This window comes from Motacilla alba, chromosome 1 (assembly GCF_015832195.1).
Source record: "Motacilla alba alba isolate MOTALB_02 chromosome 1, Motacilla_alba_V1.0_pri, whole genome shotgun sequence".
Taxonomy (NCBI): domain Eukaryota; kingdom Metazoa; phylum Chordata; class Aves; order Passeriformes; family Motacillidae; genus Motacilla; species Motacilla alba.
The window spans coordinates 60,157,366-60,179,310 of record NC_052016.1 but is presented as its reverse complement, the minus strand read 5'-3'; the positions used below and the strand labels follow the sequence as shown (position 1 = coordinate 60,179,310).

Here is a 21,945-nt window from a genome sequence, read left to right as displayed (position 1 = left end):
AGATTTTACTTAATGGGAGGACAAAAGAAGTTAAAAGCTGCACAGAAGTGCCAGAGGCATCAGACTCACAAGCACTGTAAAAACATAAAAGGGAGAAAGTAATCAGAGATGGATGTGCACAGGAAAAAAGAACTAGTTCACTATTTTAGGCATCTCCAGACAGTGGTGATGGATAGTTGGCCAAATCATGACTCCAGTCTGTAACATAACAGTGGGCATGCTCTGCCTGTAGGGTTCAGATTGTAATTAAAATTGGACAAATGCACTAGCAGATGTTAACTACCAAGATTAATCAACCACCTGTTGAGTTTAACATCTGAAAGACCTACTGGCAAAGAGAAAAGGGCACATTTGACTGCCTACCTTGGAGACCAATGGAAATAAGGAGATTCCAACTTGCCTTGAGAGATAAGGACGTTCCTCTGATAAACAATGTTACTAATAAAACACTTATTTATCATAAGCTTTAATTTTGTGTACTCTCAGAAAACACACAGAGAGTTAGTTCATAGTGCCTGCTTGCTAGAAGCCAATGCGAAGCATATATTAATTGTGTAACATTGCAGTGCTGACTTTTCAGGCTATTGATAGTAAATAATAATATGTACTCTACTGCTCCAAGAAAGCTGGAAAAGTGTTAGTGGGTACCAATTTCCAGAACGTTGTCTAAGGATCTCCAAAATTTAATTAAGTGTAAGGAAAGTGACAGCAAGTGTTTAAAGAAATCTCCAGAAGACTAAATAATTAATCTGTTCTGTTTGACCTCTAACATTCCCTTTCTACATTAGGATACCATCATCCAGTTTACTCATCTGTAAAATATTCCCAGACAGTGCTATCTATCATGTGGATGGTATGAGTGATTGATTCTGTTGATCAGGTGTAAAGATAATGGTCAGCAAATATCCAACATAAATCTGAGTCCTTTGCTTTCCCAGCTTTGGTGCAGAAATGTAAAGAAGAAGTTTGAGCGGCTTCTTGCCCATCTAATGTGAATGAAGTGGAAGAAATGTATTTAATGTACTTCCTGCTGTGAACAGCATGAGTCTTCAACAATTCCACTAAGGCAGGAGGACCGTTTGTCAGCTTGGCTGTAAGGCTGCGTGCTCTCACGGCAACACTAAATACAGTAGCATGGAATTAAAATCACATGGGGAGACAGCCACTTACAAAAAATGTGCAGCACACAAAATAACTGTGAGTATTTTCCCCTCAGGTGCAAACTTCCAGCTCTGCATTCACCACACCTCTTCTCTTCAGGTTTCCAAATGTGATTACAAACTGAGTTTGAAATTTTCCCACAATAAAAAACCAAGTAAGTAAAAGAGAGTCTAAATTAGCACAGCAGTCAAAATATTGGGACTATGAAAAAGCAGAGCTTTGACTCAAACTTTGTTAAAGCATTTGTATCAGACTTGCGACATACAACACAGTAACATTGTTAGTGGTGGAACCAAATTACAGGCCCTTCATTCCCATATGAATACTAACAAAAGACTTAGATCTCATTTTTATTCTCTCTCTCTCTATGAAATGATTTCAGAGTCACCGCTTCAGCTGGAAAAACAGAGAGCACTTCCAGGCTGATCTAGCTTAGTTGCTAAGTGCCTGAGGATTAAGGCATTTCCATGGACGAGTAAGGTCTGAGTGCTTTCATGAGTCTTAGACTGAATTCCAGGATTCCTCTGTCCAAGGAGAATGAAAAGGACCCATTAACCTCATCTTCCTTTTCCTAGATGCATAATATTTATTTATTATGTAAAGTGCTTCCTTCAAATGAGCCTCATGCTGAACTCTGTGCTCTCCATGCAGTATAGGTATATCCTTCATGCCCAAGCAGCTTACAACATTGTATTTAATTTGCTTACAACTTTGCAAATTAAATTTCTAAGACATCCTACTCAACTTGATTATCTTACAACTTACATCTACTACATGGCCTTACATCTACTGCCATAAATCAATGTATTCAGATGCACCAAGTATCCCTGGTGATTGAGCTCAACAATTTAGATAATTGTCCTAGGATGGGATGTCTCCTGGGTGTACATCTCTCTTTTCAATAACTATAGAAGGATTCTGTAAAAGCCTATTTGAAACAGATGTCTAAAGTTATAGAGGCTAATACCAAGTGAGATTAGTGCCACCCCAGAAGTGGATAATTCACATAGGTCTTTTTCCTATGCATGCTTTTCTTCCATGGTTCACAGTTAATAACTATCACATCTGACTCCTACAAGCCATGTTTTTGCTTTTTAGTGCCTTATCTGTAGTGGCATGCATAACTTTGAATCCAAGGTTTCCATATGTAGTTTTTTCTGCTACTTACTTCATTAACTTAATCCTTTTCTTTTTTTCTACCTAACTTTAGTACCTATCAGGAAAAGTCCCTTCCAAATTAGGAAATGTCCCAATAGCAGCACCAATCTGAAAATCACCATTCACAATATATAAATATACCAGTGCATGTTCTACACACTACATTTTTTTCCCCCAGATTTTGCTTTGGCAGCACAGCACAACTGTACAATTGCCAATTAAACTTTTCAGTTGCCCAGAATTCAGTGGATACACTGTAGTTCACCAGAGCATGCCTCTTACTTTTTTATTGTCAGGATTATATAGCAACTACAGCATTTTAGTTAGACCCTAGGGGCATTCTCTAAAAATAAAAGATGGATGGTTGGATGGTAGGTGCTGAAGGTGAGTGTTTCCTAATTAACTCACATGGAATGCCAGAGGAGAAAGCAATGTTGCTAGCACTGATTTGAGTTCCATAGGAAAGACCTCATGTAGTATTACTAAACTTTGACCTTTGCTATTTCTGTTGTTTGGCCTGAAGAACTCAATGCATAATGTTAATCCAGTCACATTACTTGGAGACATCACTTAATGACACACTGTGACATTTGTCCAAAGAAACTCTGTTAAGTAGAAGATGAATTTAAACAAACAATGAAAATATGTATCAGCAGATGTGAAGTTTAGACTGAAGTGGACCACAGAATTTAGCATTACAGCATTGCTATAGCTGAGAGGCTGTTACAAATGTGCTAAAGCTTCTACCAACCTCTATCTTAGACATTTTCTGAATTAAATCTTACCGTTAAAAGCTAAAGAAATTTTTTTTTCACATACCATGCTGGTTTAACTTAGTAAAATTAATTTTGTGCAATGCAAGCAATAATAACCAGTGCTGCTTAAAATCCCCTGCTTATTTATGCAGAATTTCAATCATGACTGCTAGGGTGCTAAAACCTTACAAAAATATGTGCTTGCAAATATATATTTGTATGTGTGCGTGAATACATTAAAAATATGCAAGGTGTATAATTTATCTACTCTGTAGTCTGCACTCTGCTTTTTATAGATAAGGCAGTGCAACAGATGTCAGATGAAACAAATACAGACTTTTCATGCTTTATATTTTTATGAAAACTAAAAAGAATGTGGTAGGAAATTTTACTGGTAAGTGAATTGTTTTTGCATGTGCTGGAATTCTTTGTGGGAGTTTTTTCACTGTAAAAAAGAAGTTCTGCCACAAAATTTCAAATACCACATGTGCAACACTTGGGGTGTAAAAAGAAAAGGGAATGTTTGTGAAAAAGTGTTCCAAACCTATCCTTCAAAGACCCCTTATCTTCCAATATCCCAAATATTCTTTACTCCTACCAACTAACATAGATATTTCAGTTGCTACATAATGTAAATATTCTATTCTAATTTCCCAAACACTTCCCCAGCTTTTTTAATAAATCCCATAAGGTTATTCTTTACTAAATTAATTTGTGCAGAAAAGTTTGTAGTTCTGAGGCAGCTTGTGCTCATAAATGCAGAAACTTAAAACCAAACAGTGGTACACAAACTAAATTATTTCTCCTGCTTTCTAATAGCAATGTTGAAGGAGATTTCTCATTAACTTCCTAAATATTTTGTGTGAGTTTCATAAAATATTAAGTTTTATACTCTGTTGTTACTTGGAGTCACTGAGATTCCCACTGAAGTTAGATGGTCTAATTTCAGCTCATCTCTGATATTAACTAATGTCTTGGAGAATCATTCTTGCCATCCCAAACTCTCCATATATATATTTAAGCAGTCAGAACACTTTCAATTTTTGGGTAATCAGCTTCTCCATGAATACATATTTTTAATTGTTACTCTCTAAATATTCTATACTCTGCTATGTACAACTTTAAAGTTTTTGAATTCATCAAAATTATTCACACTGTTGTAGAAGCTCCTAAATGAATAAATTAGTGTTTGCTATAATAGCAGACTCAGATAAAGATTTCTGTTTTGGCTTGCATTTGCTATATGATCTCCTACTCTACAAGACCTGTTTTTTCAACCTGTTGTAGTCATTAATGCTATATGATTCCCCAAATGCTCCACAGAGAAAACAAAGTCACCACTGTCACAGGATTACAGGTGAGAAATTTCAGGCAGGCTGAGTATTTATGAGGCAATTAGATGGGTGCAGACTTCCTGCCTTGAAGAGCTGCCTTTTGTACCCTTACCTAGAGAGAAATCACTGTGCTGATAATAATGGTCTGCTTTGGCATCAGACTTTCAAAGAGTACTGTACTATGTAATTGCTCCCTTTAGTCTTTAGGAATTATGATGGTGTCACAATAGATGGTTTATGGCCTCACAGAGAGGACTCAAATAGCTTATCAGTAGTCTTATCTCAGAATTTACAGTTGAGATGTCAGTCTTGAAACTCCACACATAAATGGGCCAATTGTACCAGGAAGCTTTCATGCTACTTCTCCTAGAAAAAGAGCTGTCACACCAATGCTGAAGAATTAAAATAGAGGCTTGAGGCAGCAATAATACATGTATTTTTGAAAGCAGTTGGTGATACAGTGTGCTGATTCTACTCTTAGTCACACCCATTTTTCTAATCACCACCAGAAGTGTCCCTTTCAAAGCAATATCTTAAAGCTCTTAACCACTTGAACAAATGACTTAATTCTGTCAGCATTTCCTTACTGAGGCAATTTCTAAAGCAACATTACTCTAATCTGAATATATGCTTTATTAAAAAGACAAAGAGAGCACAAATGGACACTTTTATGCAGAAATTCAAATGCAGCATCAAATCAGAAGAAATATAGCTCCCTCTTGGGAGCTGCGAGATGGCTTCTGCCCCATCAGGGCCTCCAGTATTGAGGGGCCCTGATTGAAAGGGCCCAAAGGCTTTGCAGACACAGCCTCAGAATCACAGAAACAAGGCTGCCCATGCAAGATGACATCTTGGATTATGTCTGTTAACGTAACAGAATAAAAAGGTGCAGCTCCTTGCTCTGAATCACTTCTCCTGTGATTGTGTCAAACAATAAAATAACAATACTAAATATTTTCAAAAACCCGCACAGCTTTCCAGTAATATTTTTTAATCTCAAGATGGAAACAGCGTGTGTTTTAACCAGCAGGAAGAAAAACAAAACCCACATGCTGATTTGAATGTGATGTTCTTTGCAGTTTCTGTCCTGCATTGGGGATATCACTTCAATTATATGATATCTTACCATCATCCTTGTCAGGTACAATGGTAATGCGAGTGCTTGGGAATTCTGCACCAATTCTTCCACCCATGGGCATGCTCAGCAAAACATCAAAGGTCTCAGCCTCTTCATACAAGGAATCATCTATGATGACGACCCGACACGTTTTTTCTCGTTCGTCTTTGTCAAAACGGAGAACGCTGTTGTGGTCCTCCGGCCTGGATATGTAGTCAGAGTAGGAAAGTACAGAGGTTGGGGCAGTGCCAGATGCTGTTCCTGTGGCATAAAAGGAAACAGTCACTATACATACCATGGTTGAAATTATCTCCTAACAGAGGTGGAATTTTATTTTTATTACTTTGAATTTTTGTTTACTTATTGGTGATAAGATGGGCTGTGGACAAGGTCAGAGGTCCACAGACCCATTTCTGAGGTCTCTGCTACTTCTGTATAGGTTACAATGGAAGAGTGTGGTTCTTCAAATCGTTTGCACCTTTTCAGTCAGAAGGAATATTGCCTAGCACAAGAGACAGACTGACAAAACAGCCCCTGTGAAGATTAGCAGTTAACTATCTTAGTATATTTTACTTATATTGAAGATACCAGTGCACTTGAACAGACAGAATGTCGTGAAAACAATTTATTGGGATTCCAGATCACTTTACAAAAAATATTGCTTCAACTCTCCAAATAAAAAATAATAATAAAACCACAGGTGTAGAAATCCCATGCCCTGCACATGTATTATTAGTAAGAGACTGAAAGTCAGAGGAACCACAAGTATGACAATTAAGAAATATTATTTTGTATAATTTTTTTCAAGATACAAACAAGTGAAGGATAACCAGTGCAATCACTGCAGTGCTTTCAGTTCTCATCACTTTCAGATATAAGGGGCTACACATACAAATCTTGCAGAAATATAAAGAACACAGATCCTCTTCACCTCTCAGTGATGCTATTTAAACTGCGTTCAGTAACACTCTTATACAGATTGCAGATATGAATACATTTCCAGCTGACTGAAATTTTAATCTAAATATTAAATCTAAATATTAAAAATAATTAATAGAGTTATAAACAATTTTATTATAAAATAGATGGAATAAATATTTTTAAATTTCTGTCTCTATTCCACTCTTGTCATTTTTTAATTCTATAGTAGATTCTACTACCTTGTTGTGTGTAGCAGATGACCATCAGTTCCTGACTCACATCTCCACTTCTTCTGACTGGAATAAATAATTCACCAACATCTTCTTCAACAGTATAGGTGGACTGAGGAATAAAGACTGTTGATTCTGCAAAGAAAAGACCCTCATAAAGTCACCTTTATATTAGCTAAGAGCATTTGTGAATATTTTAAAGTGCAACAAATAACTTCCATTTATTGGCAATGACACAAAATTGTCAGTAAAACTTGGAGGGTGAGAGAAGTAGAGTTCCATAGTGCTTCAGAAATGAAAATCAGATCATTAGGTCTGAACTCACAAGTCCTTATTAAGTGGTCTCTAATGTGACTGATTTGTTTATCTAGGGTTAATGGCACAAGACAGTGTTTGGAGAATTTGTCCTCCAAGTCTGTATTTTTATTATTTCCATGGTATTTAATTATTAGCTACAGAAGTATCAGTAGCATAGCTCACACAGAGTCTGTGGTTCATCAAGGCCATTCTGTAATTTACTGTACCAAGATAACCAGGAAAATCATTTGGCATTGAGGAGCAAGGTTGAGCTTTTGACATCTTACTCTGACTTGGACATTTGATTTGAGTCGGTTACATGTCTACACCACTTTTTTTACTTTTTTACTAGGAGACCCAGCCAATACAGCCAGTGTCATAAAAAAGGATATCAGATCTCTTTTCACTAAGATGCATTCTGAACTCATTCATTATTTTATGCTCATATAATCAGATTGATGGGTTTTATGCTTTTACTGGGATTCAGGATCAATTTTGTTCTTGTTCTCTCAAAAACTCAAGAACAAAAGGTGGCTACACACATAATTACAAAGCACCTTTACAGTTTCATTAGTGTGACTACAACCCAAAGAGAATATAATTCTGTATAATATCAAATTAAGTGATATCAGCTGACTACACAAAGCAAATTTTTCATCATTTCAGAGTACTTTGGCAAACAGTGTTCTGAAAATTGTCAGGTGACTTCTTTGAAAACATGTTCCAGGTTTTATTTCTCCAACTACTACTAGCATGACTTGAGGTCAAAAGCCTGCCTTAAAAATGCTGTAATTCAGGTTTGATAAGACCAAGACTACTCACTATTCTGGCAAGACAAAAATTCAATATGAAAAATATCAAATCCCTACTTTTTTGTTTTAAAGTAAAGCAAAAGGCAGCACTAAAAAAAAACCCAACCCATTTCATTCCTTCTATTTCTCCCTTTAGAATATAATTGGCAAAATAAAAACTCTAACCTTCCAAAACATGCAGGAATCTGATTTATTTGGTTTCCTCTCTCTCTCTCATAATTATTCAAATAGGAGTAAAATAGGAGTAAAATAAAAGTTTAACAGACCTTATGAACAACATAAAAGCTTGGAGGAAAATGAGCTACACCATCACAGCTAGTATAAAAAACCATGTCCCTATGCAATCTATATTTCCAATAAAATATTAACTAATGTCCCATACCCAACGAGGCTGGTGCAGCTTTCCAAACAAACTCACAGTCTCGATCCTAAAGCTACACAATTCAAATCAATGATTTTTTTTCACTGGAAGCAGAATAAAACTTTTGATGGTTCTTAGTGAGCTTGGTAAACCCTGTTCTTCAAAATACTGTTAGAAAACACAGTCCTTCCCTCAAAGTTCTCTCTCTAGTTTTCTTCCAGATATTCCCTGATTTGCAGCTGTGCATTTGATTTTACCCTCTGCAACTTCTCTTTACGTATAATTAATAAAAATTCTCTGGGACTGTAAAAATTAAAAAAAAAATTAAAAATTTTATCTTAATGTAAGAAATCTAAAATACTGTTGGTGGTGTAAAGAAGACTCCACCAATTACCTTTAACTTTATCTTTTCTATGATCTTACTGATCATAGAAAAGATAAAGAGATTTAACACATTTTCAGGTTATTTCTTTGTCTCATATATGCTGCTTTCCAAGTTAAGCACTGTTTTCCTCAGCGTTTAAAAATGGATGTGCGATAAGCTCTGGTTTAACTTGCATTTGTAACTAGGAACTAAGACACTTCTGATAATTTCCATGCCCAGCACTCTTCAAATGTTAATAAGGGAAGACCATATAATTCAAGTTGTTACGGTTGTCCGGCACTTTAAAAGATTTCTTAAGGACAGTTCTGTGTGACTACAGCCCATGGGTTCAAGTGTCTGGATGCAGCTGAAACAATGCAAAGCAACCAGAGCATGAAGAAAGAAGAATTAAAAAATCTTCTTTTTTAGAATTAGAATCAGCATATTTCTTTATATATATTTAACCATAGTTTTATTCGTTCTTGACACAGAGTATGCTATACTTGGTCTAATGAAATTTAAAATTACTGAGCTTCTCTAACTTACCAACCCTAACTGATTCAAACAGTTCACTCCAAGATCAAACTTCTTGTCATTAACCAGCCTAGACTTTACTGTACCATCCTCTCCCACATGAGTTACCATGGCAGAGTAAATCAAGTCAACCTCCAACCCACTCTTCAGACACATTCAGTCTGCAAACACATTTAATGGAAAACATGTTGCACCTAAAATGAAAACAAAGCCCCTAGAAATAACATATCATAAAAAATGCCGGTATTTCATAAAAAACATGCTACCTGAGCAAACCCTTCATCAAGCACTTAAAGTGATCAAGGACAAATGGCTACCTGATGCCCAAGTTTGTCTTCAGAAATATTTTGAGGACAGTAAACCTTTAGTATCCGCTGTTACTCACAGCATTTGCCCTCCAGTTTATCTTTTGGTATACACACATATTGGCAGTACAGCTCTGGAAAGGTTCTCACCATCTCCTGGGTCAATAATTTCCACCGTGGATGCAGCAGGAAATTCCAGAATTGCCATGACAGGCTCAGAAAGAACAATTTGAAAGGACTCAGAATGCTCATGTTCACCATCACTCAAAATCCGTACTCGCCATGTAGCTAAGGTTTGACCAGGATTAAACTGCACCTGCTTCTGAGCTTTTCCTCTGAAGTCTTTATCTTTCTTGGCAGTACCATCTTTGGTGCTAATACCTGTTAAAACCAGAAAATCAGGTGATTATAAACATCACTGGTAATTTTTCTCCCATTGTGTCACATTTAAAAGACACATAGAAAAATATACTTTCCACAACCTGGGAACATTCAAACAAAATCCATTTCTCTTGATCAATTTTATACTGGGTGCCACACACAGAGGTCAAAAAACTCTACATTCTCTGAAGTTCTATCAAATTTCCATTTCCCCATAATTCAATTATGGATGTCCAAAAAGGACAACAGACTTTTCTCTCTCCATTTATCCCTCTAGGTCCTCTTCTTTTCCAGAACATCTAAACAGCATCCTGCCTGAAACCCTAGAAAATCTTTATTTTTCTTAGAAAAAATAAAAACACCCCCGGAAAGTTCAGACTTTGAAGGGAAAGCTAAGGAAAACACAAAGACAAAAAGGAAAATATACTGAATAAAAATGAAAGAAGATGCAAAACCTGAACTATTGCCCTCATTGTCATTTCAATAAGAATTTTTTAAAATTATGATCCTCTTATTTCCGTGTCTGCATAATGACAATCATTAGGCTAAAGTGAAGTTGAAGTGCAAGTCCACAGGAAAAAATTCCAACAACTCAATACAAAGAGATGCCACAGGCCTTCCAGCCTCAGATTCAGACTGCTCTGAAACAGGTTTTCACAGGCATTTCACTCCCAATTCAAGGCTGTCTAAAAGACCCTCATGGAAACAGACAGTATTTCAGAACTGTCTTCAACTCATGCATTTGGCCTTGTTTAAATCTCACAGTACAACTGAAATCTTAAAGGCTTTTCCAGGTTTTCAGAAAAAAAAAAAAACCCTTAAAACTTCTCCCTTCTCTGATTGTTTCTTCCAGCTGCATTATTTAATGCATTGAAACACATGACCTTTCTCTACAAACCTTGCCTTTTTTTCTTCAGGCTTGTGTCTTGTCCTATGTCATAGCCAATTTTATATAACCTATAAACCTTCAGCCACTTTGACACTGCATATGGACTAGAAAGGCCAGTAAGCATCTTGGCCAGAATGTTTTATGCTCTTTCCAATTCTGCAGTTCCATTTGCTGGATTAAGGTAGTTGCAGGCTAGGTTCTCAGACTGGTTTTGCTGATTTTTCAGTCAGCTCAATACTGAAACTGACATTGAATCCATAGATAGAAAATTTTGTAAGCACTCTACCTGAAGGATCAGAAGTCACATCAGTATCTGTTATTCAGTAGCAGTAATTAATTTAAACCACACATCCTTAACTATGTATTTATCTCTTCCATTCTTTTTCTTTCTTTAAAAGAAATAGATTATTAAAGTTGGTTCACTGTTAAAAAGAGATTCTTTTAAGTAAGTGCCTGTTGGTTAAGGTCTATATTCCCTAAAACTCATCCAAATTAGGTATCCCTACTGCATCTCACTACCTGAAACTCAGATTTTTAATCAGAAAAAGGCCTTAACAGAAACTTTCCAGGTAAATGCTTACATATCTCTGCAAAAACAGCTTTAAATGGAGTGTTTTCTCTAAGCACTGTAAGCTCATCATAGGTTTCAGTGTGAAATTGTACAAAGATAATGTTCCCTGGTGCATCAGAGGAGGAAACAGATCCAGAAGGTAAAAACAGGTGTGAGGTTGCAGAATGTGATAACACAACCTTTTTTTCACCTTTCCACTCCCCTGACGCTGCAAACAGTTTTCAACACCTCTTGTATCAACCTCAGTTGACTGCCAACATTGAGTAAAGAAAATGAGCCTAATGCTCATTTCTGAGCTGGCTGCTGGTCAGACCAGCTCACAAGAGCCTTCCTGGAATATAATATATGTTTATTGCTGTCTTTTCAATTGCTACAACTGTATTTTTTCATTATAGGGAAAAGAAGATCTGGACAGGAACTCTATTTTGTGAAACAAATAAACGGAGGTAACAATCAAGTCAAGAAAGAAGACCATGTCTTGGGTTGTTTATTCAGAAATTAATTGGAGAAGACAAAAAAAAAACTACAAAAGGAAAAATTTCATTATTTAACTATAGAAATCATATGCATAGCATAAAAAAGATACACTCTTTAATAAATAAACATATTCCTTTGAATATAGTTTGCTTGTCAAGAAACAGCAGAAATAGGATATAGTTGCATTGATACATTATATCAACTGCCTGAGCAGTGATTTATAGAAGCAACTGATAAGGTTAGAATTGAACTTACTTATAAAAGAGGTTTCTCCCAGGTAACCTCTGCGTTTAAGAACAACATCAAGATACTTGGTGTCTTCATTTACTAAGTAATACTCTTTTTCTAAGGAGATCCATGCCCAGTTTAGGCGAAAATGTTGATTCTTCAGCTTATTGCCTCCTGCAAAACAAAATTAAAAAAATATAACTTTTCATTTTTGTTAAAGATCTCTTTGTCTTTTGAGGTTAATGCAACCTTGTATCCTGGGTAAGATATGTATCTATCTAGACATCACATTCCAAAGGTTTTAAAGATTTAAAACTAAGAAATTACAAGTAAGGAACTCAACCACAACACATCTGCTACACATAGGAGTAAATTTTTTATTAGATGCATACAAACATAGTACACTAATTTTCTTATTTCTCAAGAGAAAAGCATCAGGCATAAATTAAAATGTATTTGGGGTGCCTTCTGTATATCGTCCTAATGCATGTGCTTTTTATTACTCTAGAATCCTCTAAGTTCTACAGCAGTAATAAAATGAGCTGCTCAGCTCACTGATGGCAGATGCTCACTCGGCAACTGCTTTCTGGGAATGCTGGGCTGTGTGTCTGCAGACTGTAGTCTGATTTCCTTCCCACAAGGTGCTGCTACAGAACAAGGTTTGCTCAGGTAACAACTGTCTTTAACGTGCAAGGAATTTCCTTCAGAAAGTAACACTTCTGTACCCAAGCCAGTGAAAAAAGTGAACAGCAGAGAGATGTATCAAAGCATTTAAATTAATTCATGGCTTAATTACTGGAGGAAGAGACAAGTGAAGGTTGGTTTATTCCTTCCAGTTTCTTCTATTCTTGAAAAATGAGGTAGCCACTCCACATGCTTTCACTCTGCTTTGAAGATAATCCCCTATGTTTCTTTATTGACCTGCCTACTAGAAAAACCAGGAACTAAAGTTGTGCAATGTCACACGGAGGCAAAGGTACCGTGCAAATGAAAGGAAGGAAATGGCTTCTGGAGTATCTCCCTGCACTCCTCACCCTGCTCCTTTCTGCTGTTTTGATCTCTATTGTTACTGACAAAAGGGAAGGCTACAAATAAACATATCAGAAACTAATGAGCAGCAGAGAGAACCAGCAGCCATAGTGTTACAGGAGTAACTACAACAGCACTTACATTAGGTTGGCTGTATGTTATGTCTTCCCATTGGTTTATGGGGACAAATGTAACAAAATACTTCTTGTTCTCTAATCCAGCGAGAAAAGCCATTTGTGTGCCACCCTTGAACACACTTAATGACCATAATTTAACAGAAGGATAAAATCTTCTGACATATAAAAAGGATGGCAATTGACTGTCTTTTAGAGGAGAGAGAACCTATTTGTACCACTAGAAGAAGCAGTACAAAGAGAAGAAATACTGCTGCATGAACTTTCTACAAATGAGAATGTCAGATATTTGAAGCTGCCAAGGTAAAGGAAAATTTTCTAGCAGAGTTTGCATCCTTTTAAACAAAAGATATTCTAACAAGAGGATAGAAAGCAAAAGAAAATCAGGCATAAATTGTTCTCTTATCCAAAGAACTCAAGGTTAAATGTACTGTGGACAAAGGCACACAATCTACATCTTACATACAGGTCTCTTATGAATGAAATTTAGGAAAAAAAAAAGCACAAGACAGGCAATAAAAAAGATTTAGTATTGTCTTCATTCCACTTATTTCTTGCTTTCAGCTGTTTCCTTCTTTTTTTTTTTTCATAGAATAAAAAACCCCCAACAACCATACAAAAAGGTGTATTTCTTAAGGGGCTTGAAGCAAGCCTCCATTTTTACAGACCTGTTTTTGTCCCGGAAATATATAATGTTCAGCTTTTAGAATGTGCAATACCAAACCCATCAGCTTCAAAATTTTAAGAAAAGAATCTAGCTATTTTAGACCTTGTGTCTTCACTTTGGGCTTTTTTTCATGTTCGGAAGACATGTTTTCTTATTTATACAAGCCATTTCACAGTCCACTGTCCCACAGAATAAAACTGCTGTTTTTCTTATTATTAGCTACTACTACTACTACTTTTATTATTATTACTACTACAGACCTCTAATAAAACAGAGCAGGAAGCATATCATACACCTTACCTAATTTCAGGCATTTATTTTGGGGCTAGAAATCCCAAACTGTCTTTATAGTCAAAACCAGGAAAGAAGCATTTTGTAAAGCTATGACTTAATTCAGGCATTTATTTTTGAATAAGATTAGCTTTGCCCTGAAATATAGAAAAATACATGCATTTTTCCTCAGCAGTGTTTAAAAACTCCTGTTGCAACCCTTAACATTGTAGACATTTTATTACAGCCATCTAATGCTGGGTAAGATGAATTCCCCCCTGTCTAATCTGGATGAAACTGCTTCAACATAGTAGAGCCAAGCACCATACAAACACAACGCCTGTGAAGAATATCAAGAGTATAGCTTTTAGAAGTTATAAAATGTCAGAAATAAAACAGCACATGCCACTTTTATTTGGTTCACTATTAAAGTAAGTGCCAGCCCTACAATAATATTCTATCAGCAGATGGATTGTGCACTGCTTGCAAGCACTGCCCTTGGGCACAGTCAGACATTTAGCTGCTGGGCAATTCATTAAGCTACTACACCCCAGCATAGTTTTGCTTTTATTCCTCTTCCAGACAAGTGCTGGCAGTACAAGTACATCAGAAGTCTGGAGAGGGAAGCCATTACTTTTAAGACTACACTAAAGGAAGGAGGGCAGTGTGAGAACAAGGTAAATCCAAAGGAACTTTGCATCAATGAGACGTGGTTGGCAAGATGCTGCTAAAGTGAGGCATGAAAACTTGTTTCCTGAATTTTGCCAGGGATCAGAGTGCAGCAGCGCTAAATCAGAAGATGCTATATGGGAGGTGGTGCAGTGAGATATTCATGAGAAATCTAAATCTAAATTCTATTAAAGAATATCTAAAAGCGTAAGACACATTTAGAAACTTTGTAAGGTGCTGAAGGTCAGGATCTAGAGTAAGGTGAGTCACAAAGTGACTTCATGACTGAGGCTTTAAGCACAAAACCCTCTGAAAAGGTTTGTCTGTATATGACAAGTCAAAGATAGATATAACATGGAATTGGTCTTTATAGAAATCCCATCAGCAAATTGTTTGCCTGTCAGAAAACAGTGACATATTATTTTTGTAAAGGTCATAAAAGAAGAAATTCCTAAAAAAATCAAGTCACCTGGAAAAAAAAATGATTCAGTTACACAATATGAATACAAGGAGAGGGGGAGGAGGACTTGGTCAGTCAGCTGCTTGAAGGGAAAAATATTTAAATTAATATTCCCATTCAAGCATTCCTCTTTCCAGCCATGCTGCTCAAGTATCTTAAAGTTATAAATCCTTCAAGAAGAAATACATATTAGATTGTCAGAATTTTCTATCATGGTGCAAAGAGCTTAGAGAAGGAAAGAATCAGTTCCAGTTTTCTCCATAGACCATAGAGCTATGTAAAGACAGTATAAAAAACAATTCTAACATTAAATTGTGTACCTTGAGCACTGTTGACCTGAGGGGCCAAAAAAATAGCCATTCTGTAAGGAAAGTCTGATTGCAGTTTTGCTGTCCCTAGGAGCTACTCCAGACCCTAATTCATAAATAAAAGCATATAACTGCACCTCAGTATTCACTTAGTGACACAAGAGAAATTGATACATCTTGATGCAGATATTGACTTCCCTGCTGAGTATCTGTGGCATAAATCAGAGATGAATCAGCAAAAGAGTGCCTACCCTGCATACCCACAGCCACACAGACTCATTGTGTGCACAAGATATGTCTCTACAAACACAGATATCTGGGACCTGCAGAGCTTCAAGGTACAATGTATCTGCTCTCTTTAGTCATTAGCTAAGGCTGCTTAATGGGGAAAAAACCCAACCTACAAATTCCTCCTGGACAAAGAGCATATATCAAAAACAAGAAAGAATGGAAAAAGAGTTGTAACAAATTTGATTCCACGATCAAACGCTATTTCCTCCGCTATGACCATCAGAAAGGATATATCCTGTAAAAATGCCTTAATTTCATATGGAAATTGCAGAAGTGAAATGCCTAAGTTAACCCAGCACACAACACATGCCACTATAAAGTTTTGAATTGACTTTAACAGTGTATAAGATAACCTAATGATATTACCTGATTAGAAAAGCTTTAAAATGCTTCACCTTTATAAGTGTCTTTCAAGTATACTGAAATAGACTCCAATCACTAAAACAACTTGCTGAACTCTGCACTCTCCTGCACTCTATCTGCCACTGTAACTCAATATATTTGCAGAACAGTCAAAATGAACCCCCTAAACCAGCCCCATGTGATTAAGGACTAAAACAATGCTTTCTCTGAACTTCTCACGAGAAAACACACACTTCCCAGCATTATGGACTTAGCTTGCCTGGAGTATAATTGCTGGTATCCAATGAACTGCAGACAGTTTCCATCTTTCAGTACTTTCTGTAACTCTTTTTTCTGTTTTATGTCTGCCCCAAGAAACAAGTTGGAAGGGCCACATTTGCCAGGGCTCAGAATAAGCAAATGCCTGAAGCCACACAGGAGAAGAAATATCTGAAAAATACCATGTAGCTGCTTTGATACAAAAGGGATGGGGAAGTGAGAGACAAGACATGAATGTCAAGGTTACCTAGTGTGTAATAAATTTGGATCCTCGTAAAATTCAACTAAGCATCATTAAGGATGTCTCCAAGTTCAGTCTGGAGATTCACACTGGGTTAATTCAAGTCTATGTCCTGTTCTTTTGCAGGAGTTCTGATTAACTGGGTAACTGGGTTCTGATTAAGAGGTTAACTTGATTTTCATTAACAAAAACTGTGCAAGCAAATATGCACTGGCTCTTCAGCCAATTAGTGTCCTAGCTTTAAATTAATTTAATTATAAATCAACTCTGTAGAAATTCACTGAGAGCCAGGATACTGTCACTCTACTGTCTGCACCAAGAGACTATGAGTTTTCAAAGGAAAAAACAAAGTGGATAAAGAGCAACACAATCTGAAACAAAAAAGATGCTGGAGCACTGTGTGTGTTTGAAAGCCTTTATTCATATTAAATACTTAGTTTGTAACTGATTTCTACGGAATCCAAAAGATCCATTTGCTGATTTTGGATTCTGTGCTGTAAGCAAGGGACTAGCTCTCCAGGAGGACCACTGCTTCTGAGCAGAAAAGAACTCAGAGCAAATAAATCCAGTATCTCCAGTGAATAACCACTCCTGGCAAAACACAGTATGTTTTTGCTCAGGTTACAGAGCACAGGAACATAATCAACTGGCTCCTGTTCCACAAAAGGTGAATACAAGAGATCCGCCTCAGAGATCCTGACAAGAGATCTTTCCTAGATGTAGGATTCATATCAACTAATGCTATCTTATAAAAGATGTATGTCTAATTAAACCTAGCTGTCTAGGCACAAGGAATGGAAAGAACCACATCTTCAGGAACTACAGGCACATCTTATTTGAACAGCTGGATCACCTTCTGGAAAGATTTGACCTACTCTATTGAATGTAATGGGAGTGTGTTCAACCCACCAGTCTATATGGCTAACTAAAACCCAGGTGAATCATCTTCTTGACAAAGGAGGGTCCTGAGAAAACTCAAAGACACAACTGGTCCTGAACTGTAATATGATAAACTTGTAAATTTAAATACTTTAAAAGTAATCTTTGGAATATTTAAACATAGCAACAGAAAAAAATATATTTGGTATAGAAGAACTGTTCTGCTACTATAAAGTTATTTCCATGCTGCCATTAAACTAATTAGCATTTTATGTAGTCACTAACTAACTTTGCATGAGAAAATTAATTTAAATTGCCTTGTGGGTATTAACAGAGAAAACCCAAACATACCACTCAAGCTGTCATGTCTATCATTAAACAATGCCCACATTACCTAAAGCACAATACCTTTTTCCTAACAATCCATACCCTGCACCTCCCTCTGAAGGAAAAAACACCACCTGGATTAGTTAAAGCTTCATACATGCATGGCCTGCAGCAACAAGTAAATTTATTAGATCTCTGACTCTCTGACAACACATTCTTAAAATAAACTTAATAGTTTTCAGTCTCTGCTCACTAATTTGTTTTGTGGCGCCAGACAACTTCTCCCAAAAGACTCCAGCTGAATTGAAGCAAGGTTCATTTCCTTGGCTCACAGAATAACGGGTTTAGCTCAACCATCTTAGCTACTGTCACACTGAGGACTTCTTTTCTGGTTTATACCTTTAAAGTACACATGTATTAGCCCATAGGAAAATTACTCTCATTTAAAGCCTATTCAGACAGGTGTTAAATTTGAGGGTCATGGCACATCCTAAGCCCCAGTCAATTTATGAGTAATAACAGAAAAGTGTACTGCTACCTATCAAATGTAAGACATTACAATAGAACAGGAGTCAGGAGAAATATAATTAAAATCAAAATATTATCTCATTTCATATTGTATTACTTTAAGAAATTCCTCTATTCTGGGAAAAGAAGAGAACAATTTCCCCTTCATTAGATTACATTTTTATTTAGAACCCACTACTGCAAACTCCTACATATGTGCCTAATATTTCAATGCTTGCAAAATCATTCTCATGCTTAAAATCAGGGTTCATTAAAGGGTATCATCTGAAATTGTGACCTCTAATTTATCACAATGAATTTTAATTTTTTTTGTTTGTTTGTTTGTTTGTTTGGGTTTTTTTTGTGTCAAATTGGAAAACTTCCCTTGAAGAAGGAATTGAACTTTTCAACTTTTTTTTTTTTCCTAGTTGTTGAACACTGTCTTGGCAGAAAATTCCCCTCCATTTCAGATCACAATCCAAACTCATAAATCTCAAATTTTACAGACTTAAGAGAAAAAATGTATGCAAGAGGAATTAAAGAGGTTGTTATTATTTGCAAAACCTACTCTAAACTGCGGGGTTTCACCCCCGGATTGGGATGACCCCGAAAGATGGAAAAGTCCCTCCTCCAACCCGTGCCTTCGAAGAAAGACTCAGTAGTCTTCTGTTGTCCGGTCTCAAGGTTGTTTATTGTTGGTTATCTAAAAGATTCTTCTCCTGAACTGCTGTGGCCCATTCAGCAGGTCAGACAAAGGCACACTGCCCTCCCAGGGGGCTGGTGCCATCTTTTATATCATATATTACATACTACATGTTTATGCTTTTTCCCCAATGCCTACTATCTATATTGAATGGTGACTTTCTACTCTAAACCAATCTGTGAGTGCCAACATCACCAAAGACATGGAGGTTAGGAAGGAGAAAGAAAGAGGACAGGGCACACCCAAGTCCCTCCATCTTAGATCTCCTGACCCCCATGTACAAAACTTGGACCCCTGCGTACAAGGCTTAAAACCCCCCTGTACAGCACTCAGAAATCCTACCCTTTACTTCGTGACTACTTCTACTACAATATCTAAACTTTTGTGACTTCTTGTTCTTCCTGCAAAGTTGGTAAACTGTTCCATGGGTCAGATTCAAAGCCACAGGGGTCTCTGGCTGCATGCCAGGGTCTCAGATGCTTTTGACCTGGGTCTGGAACGTCCGAGAATGTCTGTGGGACATTCTGAGTTCCGACACTAAACAAGCTGGAATAGTGTTTCCATTTTATCAACTGGACTTCCTTTAGCTCACTGAGCATTAACACAAAAAGCATTCTTTTAACTCTGTGTCAAAGTGATTGAACTGCTTTTTGTTATTAAGAATTTACTTCCAGAGGCTTGAATTTTGGTTCCTTTTCTGTTCTGCCAATACAACAAATAAAATTTCTGACTGACTGGAGAAGAACAAATGTCAGGCAAGTTCATTTATTTTTTTTTAATTCATTTCAGAGTAATTGTACCAGGTAATCTCAAATATTTGACTTTTAATATTATTTGACCAGAGAAACTCGTTTGTGGTGCCTTTCATCCTTTTTAAGCTATGTCAAACCTATAACCTTTTGTGGGTGATTTAGTCCTGCTCAGCAAGGGCAGATTAAAAAACAGAAAACATATAAAATTGTTGATATAAACAAGAACAGAAAAGGATTCCCTTTGAAGTCACTAACTTTGGCTTGAGACAACCCTTGCAGAGTAGTCAAAGGTATTAGTTCTGCTAAGGAAAGAAATATTTTTGCAATAATGTGTTATTTTTTATATCAAGACAAAACTTCCAGCATTACTTGAAGTCTATCCTAAGGGGCAACATTTTCCTATGGCAGTAATTATAGTATATTCCTGTATTATTTAATCTGAAATTCCTATGTTGTAGTCATAATATATATCACAAGAAGGGGGAAAAAAACCAAACCTGGAAGAAGCCAAAGATTCCTTAAAAGATTCAAGCCAAAATGTCAAAAATCTGTTTAAATATTAAAAATAAGTAGACAAAAGTACTTCATAAATGAAGAGTAGACTTGAGAGTCCAGAATAATATAAGCACTGTGAGTTTTCCAAGAGAGGAGCTCAACAGACATGAAGCAGAAGCACAAGGAACAGAAGTGACTGTGAAATTATGAAAACTCAGTCTTGATAGTATGTTGCTTCCATCACATCATTTCTTTCTCCTTCTTCTCTGCATGAAATCTTCACTTACACTTTAAGATAAGTAGCAATTAAATTAAAATCAGCAGTAGAAAAGTTGCATCTTTACAATCAAATGTATTATACAACAGATTTTAACATCTTGTGTATGGTTCACATTTTATTGGGCGTTAAAGGAGATTAAGGTTTTAGCTATTTATGTTGATTTGGCATTCCTCAAGCTTCTGAAAAATCTTTGATGAAGATTTCCACCACTGCTCTCCCACATGCATTGAGAAAATAAAATCCTTCAGCTTTTTCCCAAGGGTCAGGGAGGCAATGTTTTTTCTCAAGTCAAGTCTGGCTCCCACCAAATCTGCCTGCTGTTGCACACAGGCAGGTGAAGGCCTGGGTATCTCAGGTCTCAAGTTTACATTTTTTTGCCTTCGAGTTTGTACAGAAACATGCAGAGGTGCGATCACAGCAGTTTGAACTTGCCAGCCAGCACAAATTTTTGTTGCTTTTAAAGAAAGCTATCTCCCACCCTTTCTTGAAAGGGAGCTGCATAGCACTCACCTGCTGGGACATGACCTCAGCCTCCCACATGTCACCTGCTGTAGCTGCTGAGGTTGCTGAGACACAAACCAGAGCAGCTCCCTGGGCTGCAGCGCTGTGGGGGGCACTTGGGAAGTCGCAGGGAAAACTCTTGCCTGCGGCAGTCTGAACAAAGCTGATGACACAGTGCTGAGCTGTCATCACCTGCCTCCTTTTGGCTGGGGGTGTTAAACTTGTTATTTTAAACTGATTTCATGGCTGCTCAGAATATTCATTTTCTTGCTCCCACTAAATGTGACAGTGCCCTTGCTACCTGTTAGGATTTCTGTTTCTTGTAGGATGCAATAACATGCTAGTGACAGAGGCCCATGGAAGCCTGTTTCAGGAATGCCACAGAAGCCCCATGGACCATAAGGCCATGAAGAACAGAGGATACAGCAGAGGCTGGAGAACACAGCAGAGGTGAGAAGATGACAAAGCTCACTGGTTGCTCAGTGAGATTAACAGGACATCTCAGATGGAATCAGCCTGGGCAGCCCTCCAGCTGCATAAGTAGAGATGGCTACAGAAACTCTTCTAGTCACTGATTGCCATAGAGCAATCTGTGAAAGCCTATCCCGTGGATATCTTTTAAGAATACTTCTTTCTCTTCTTACTCTAATTCTAGAAGAAAATGGATGTCTTAATTAGCAGGATTGATTAATGAGAGGTACATGAGAAGGACATAAGAGGTGCATAACTTACACTCACAAGATTTTTTTCTCTGTTTGATAGGATCAAATGGGTGTGGATATGAATTAACAGCAGAAAATGAGATGGCAAAGGTATTAATCTTCATACAGACAACTGTGCAATATATGAAATGTCACTGATTGCTGGTTCTCTGTTTGACACCTCCAGAAAGATGCACATTTCAGCCCATCTATGA

At 37.0% G+C, this 21,945-nt stretch overlaps 1 protein-coding gene across 1 annotated transcript in view; it reads right to left on the bottom strand.

Moving 5' to 3' along the window:
• The window catches only part of FREM2 (FRAS1 related extracellular matrix 2), a 123,803-nt gene that overhangs the window by 46,832 nt on the left and 55,026 nt on the right, over positions 1-21,945 (bottom strand). Inside the window, exons 3-6 of the mRNA XM_038148566.1 lie at positions 11,923-12,069; positions 9,500-9,730; positions 6,686-6,811; positions 5,535-5,786 (exon numbers count right to left, since the gene is read on the bottom strand). Coding sequence (XP_038004494.1) covers positions 5,535-5,786; positions 6,686-6,811; positions 9,500-9,730; positions 11,923-12,069 — 756 coding nt within the window. The remainder of the gene's footprint in view (positions 1-5,534; positions 5,787-6,685; positions 6,812-9,499; positions 9,731-11,922; positions 12,070-21,945) is intronic.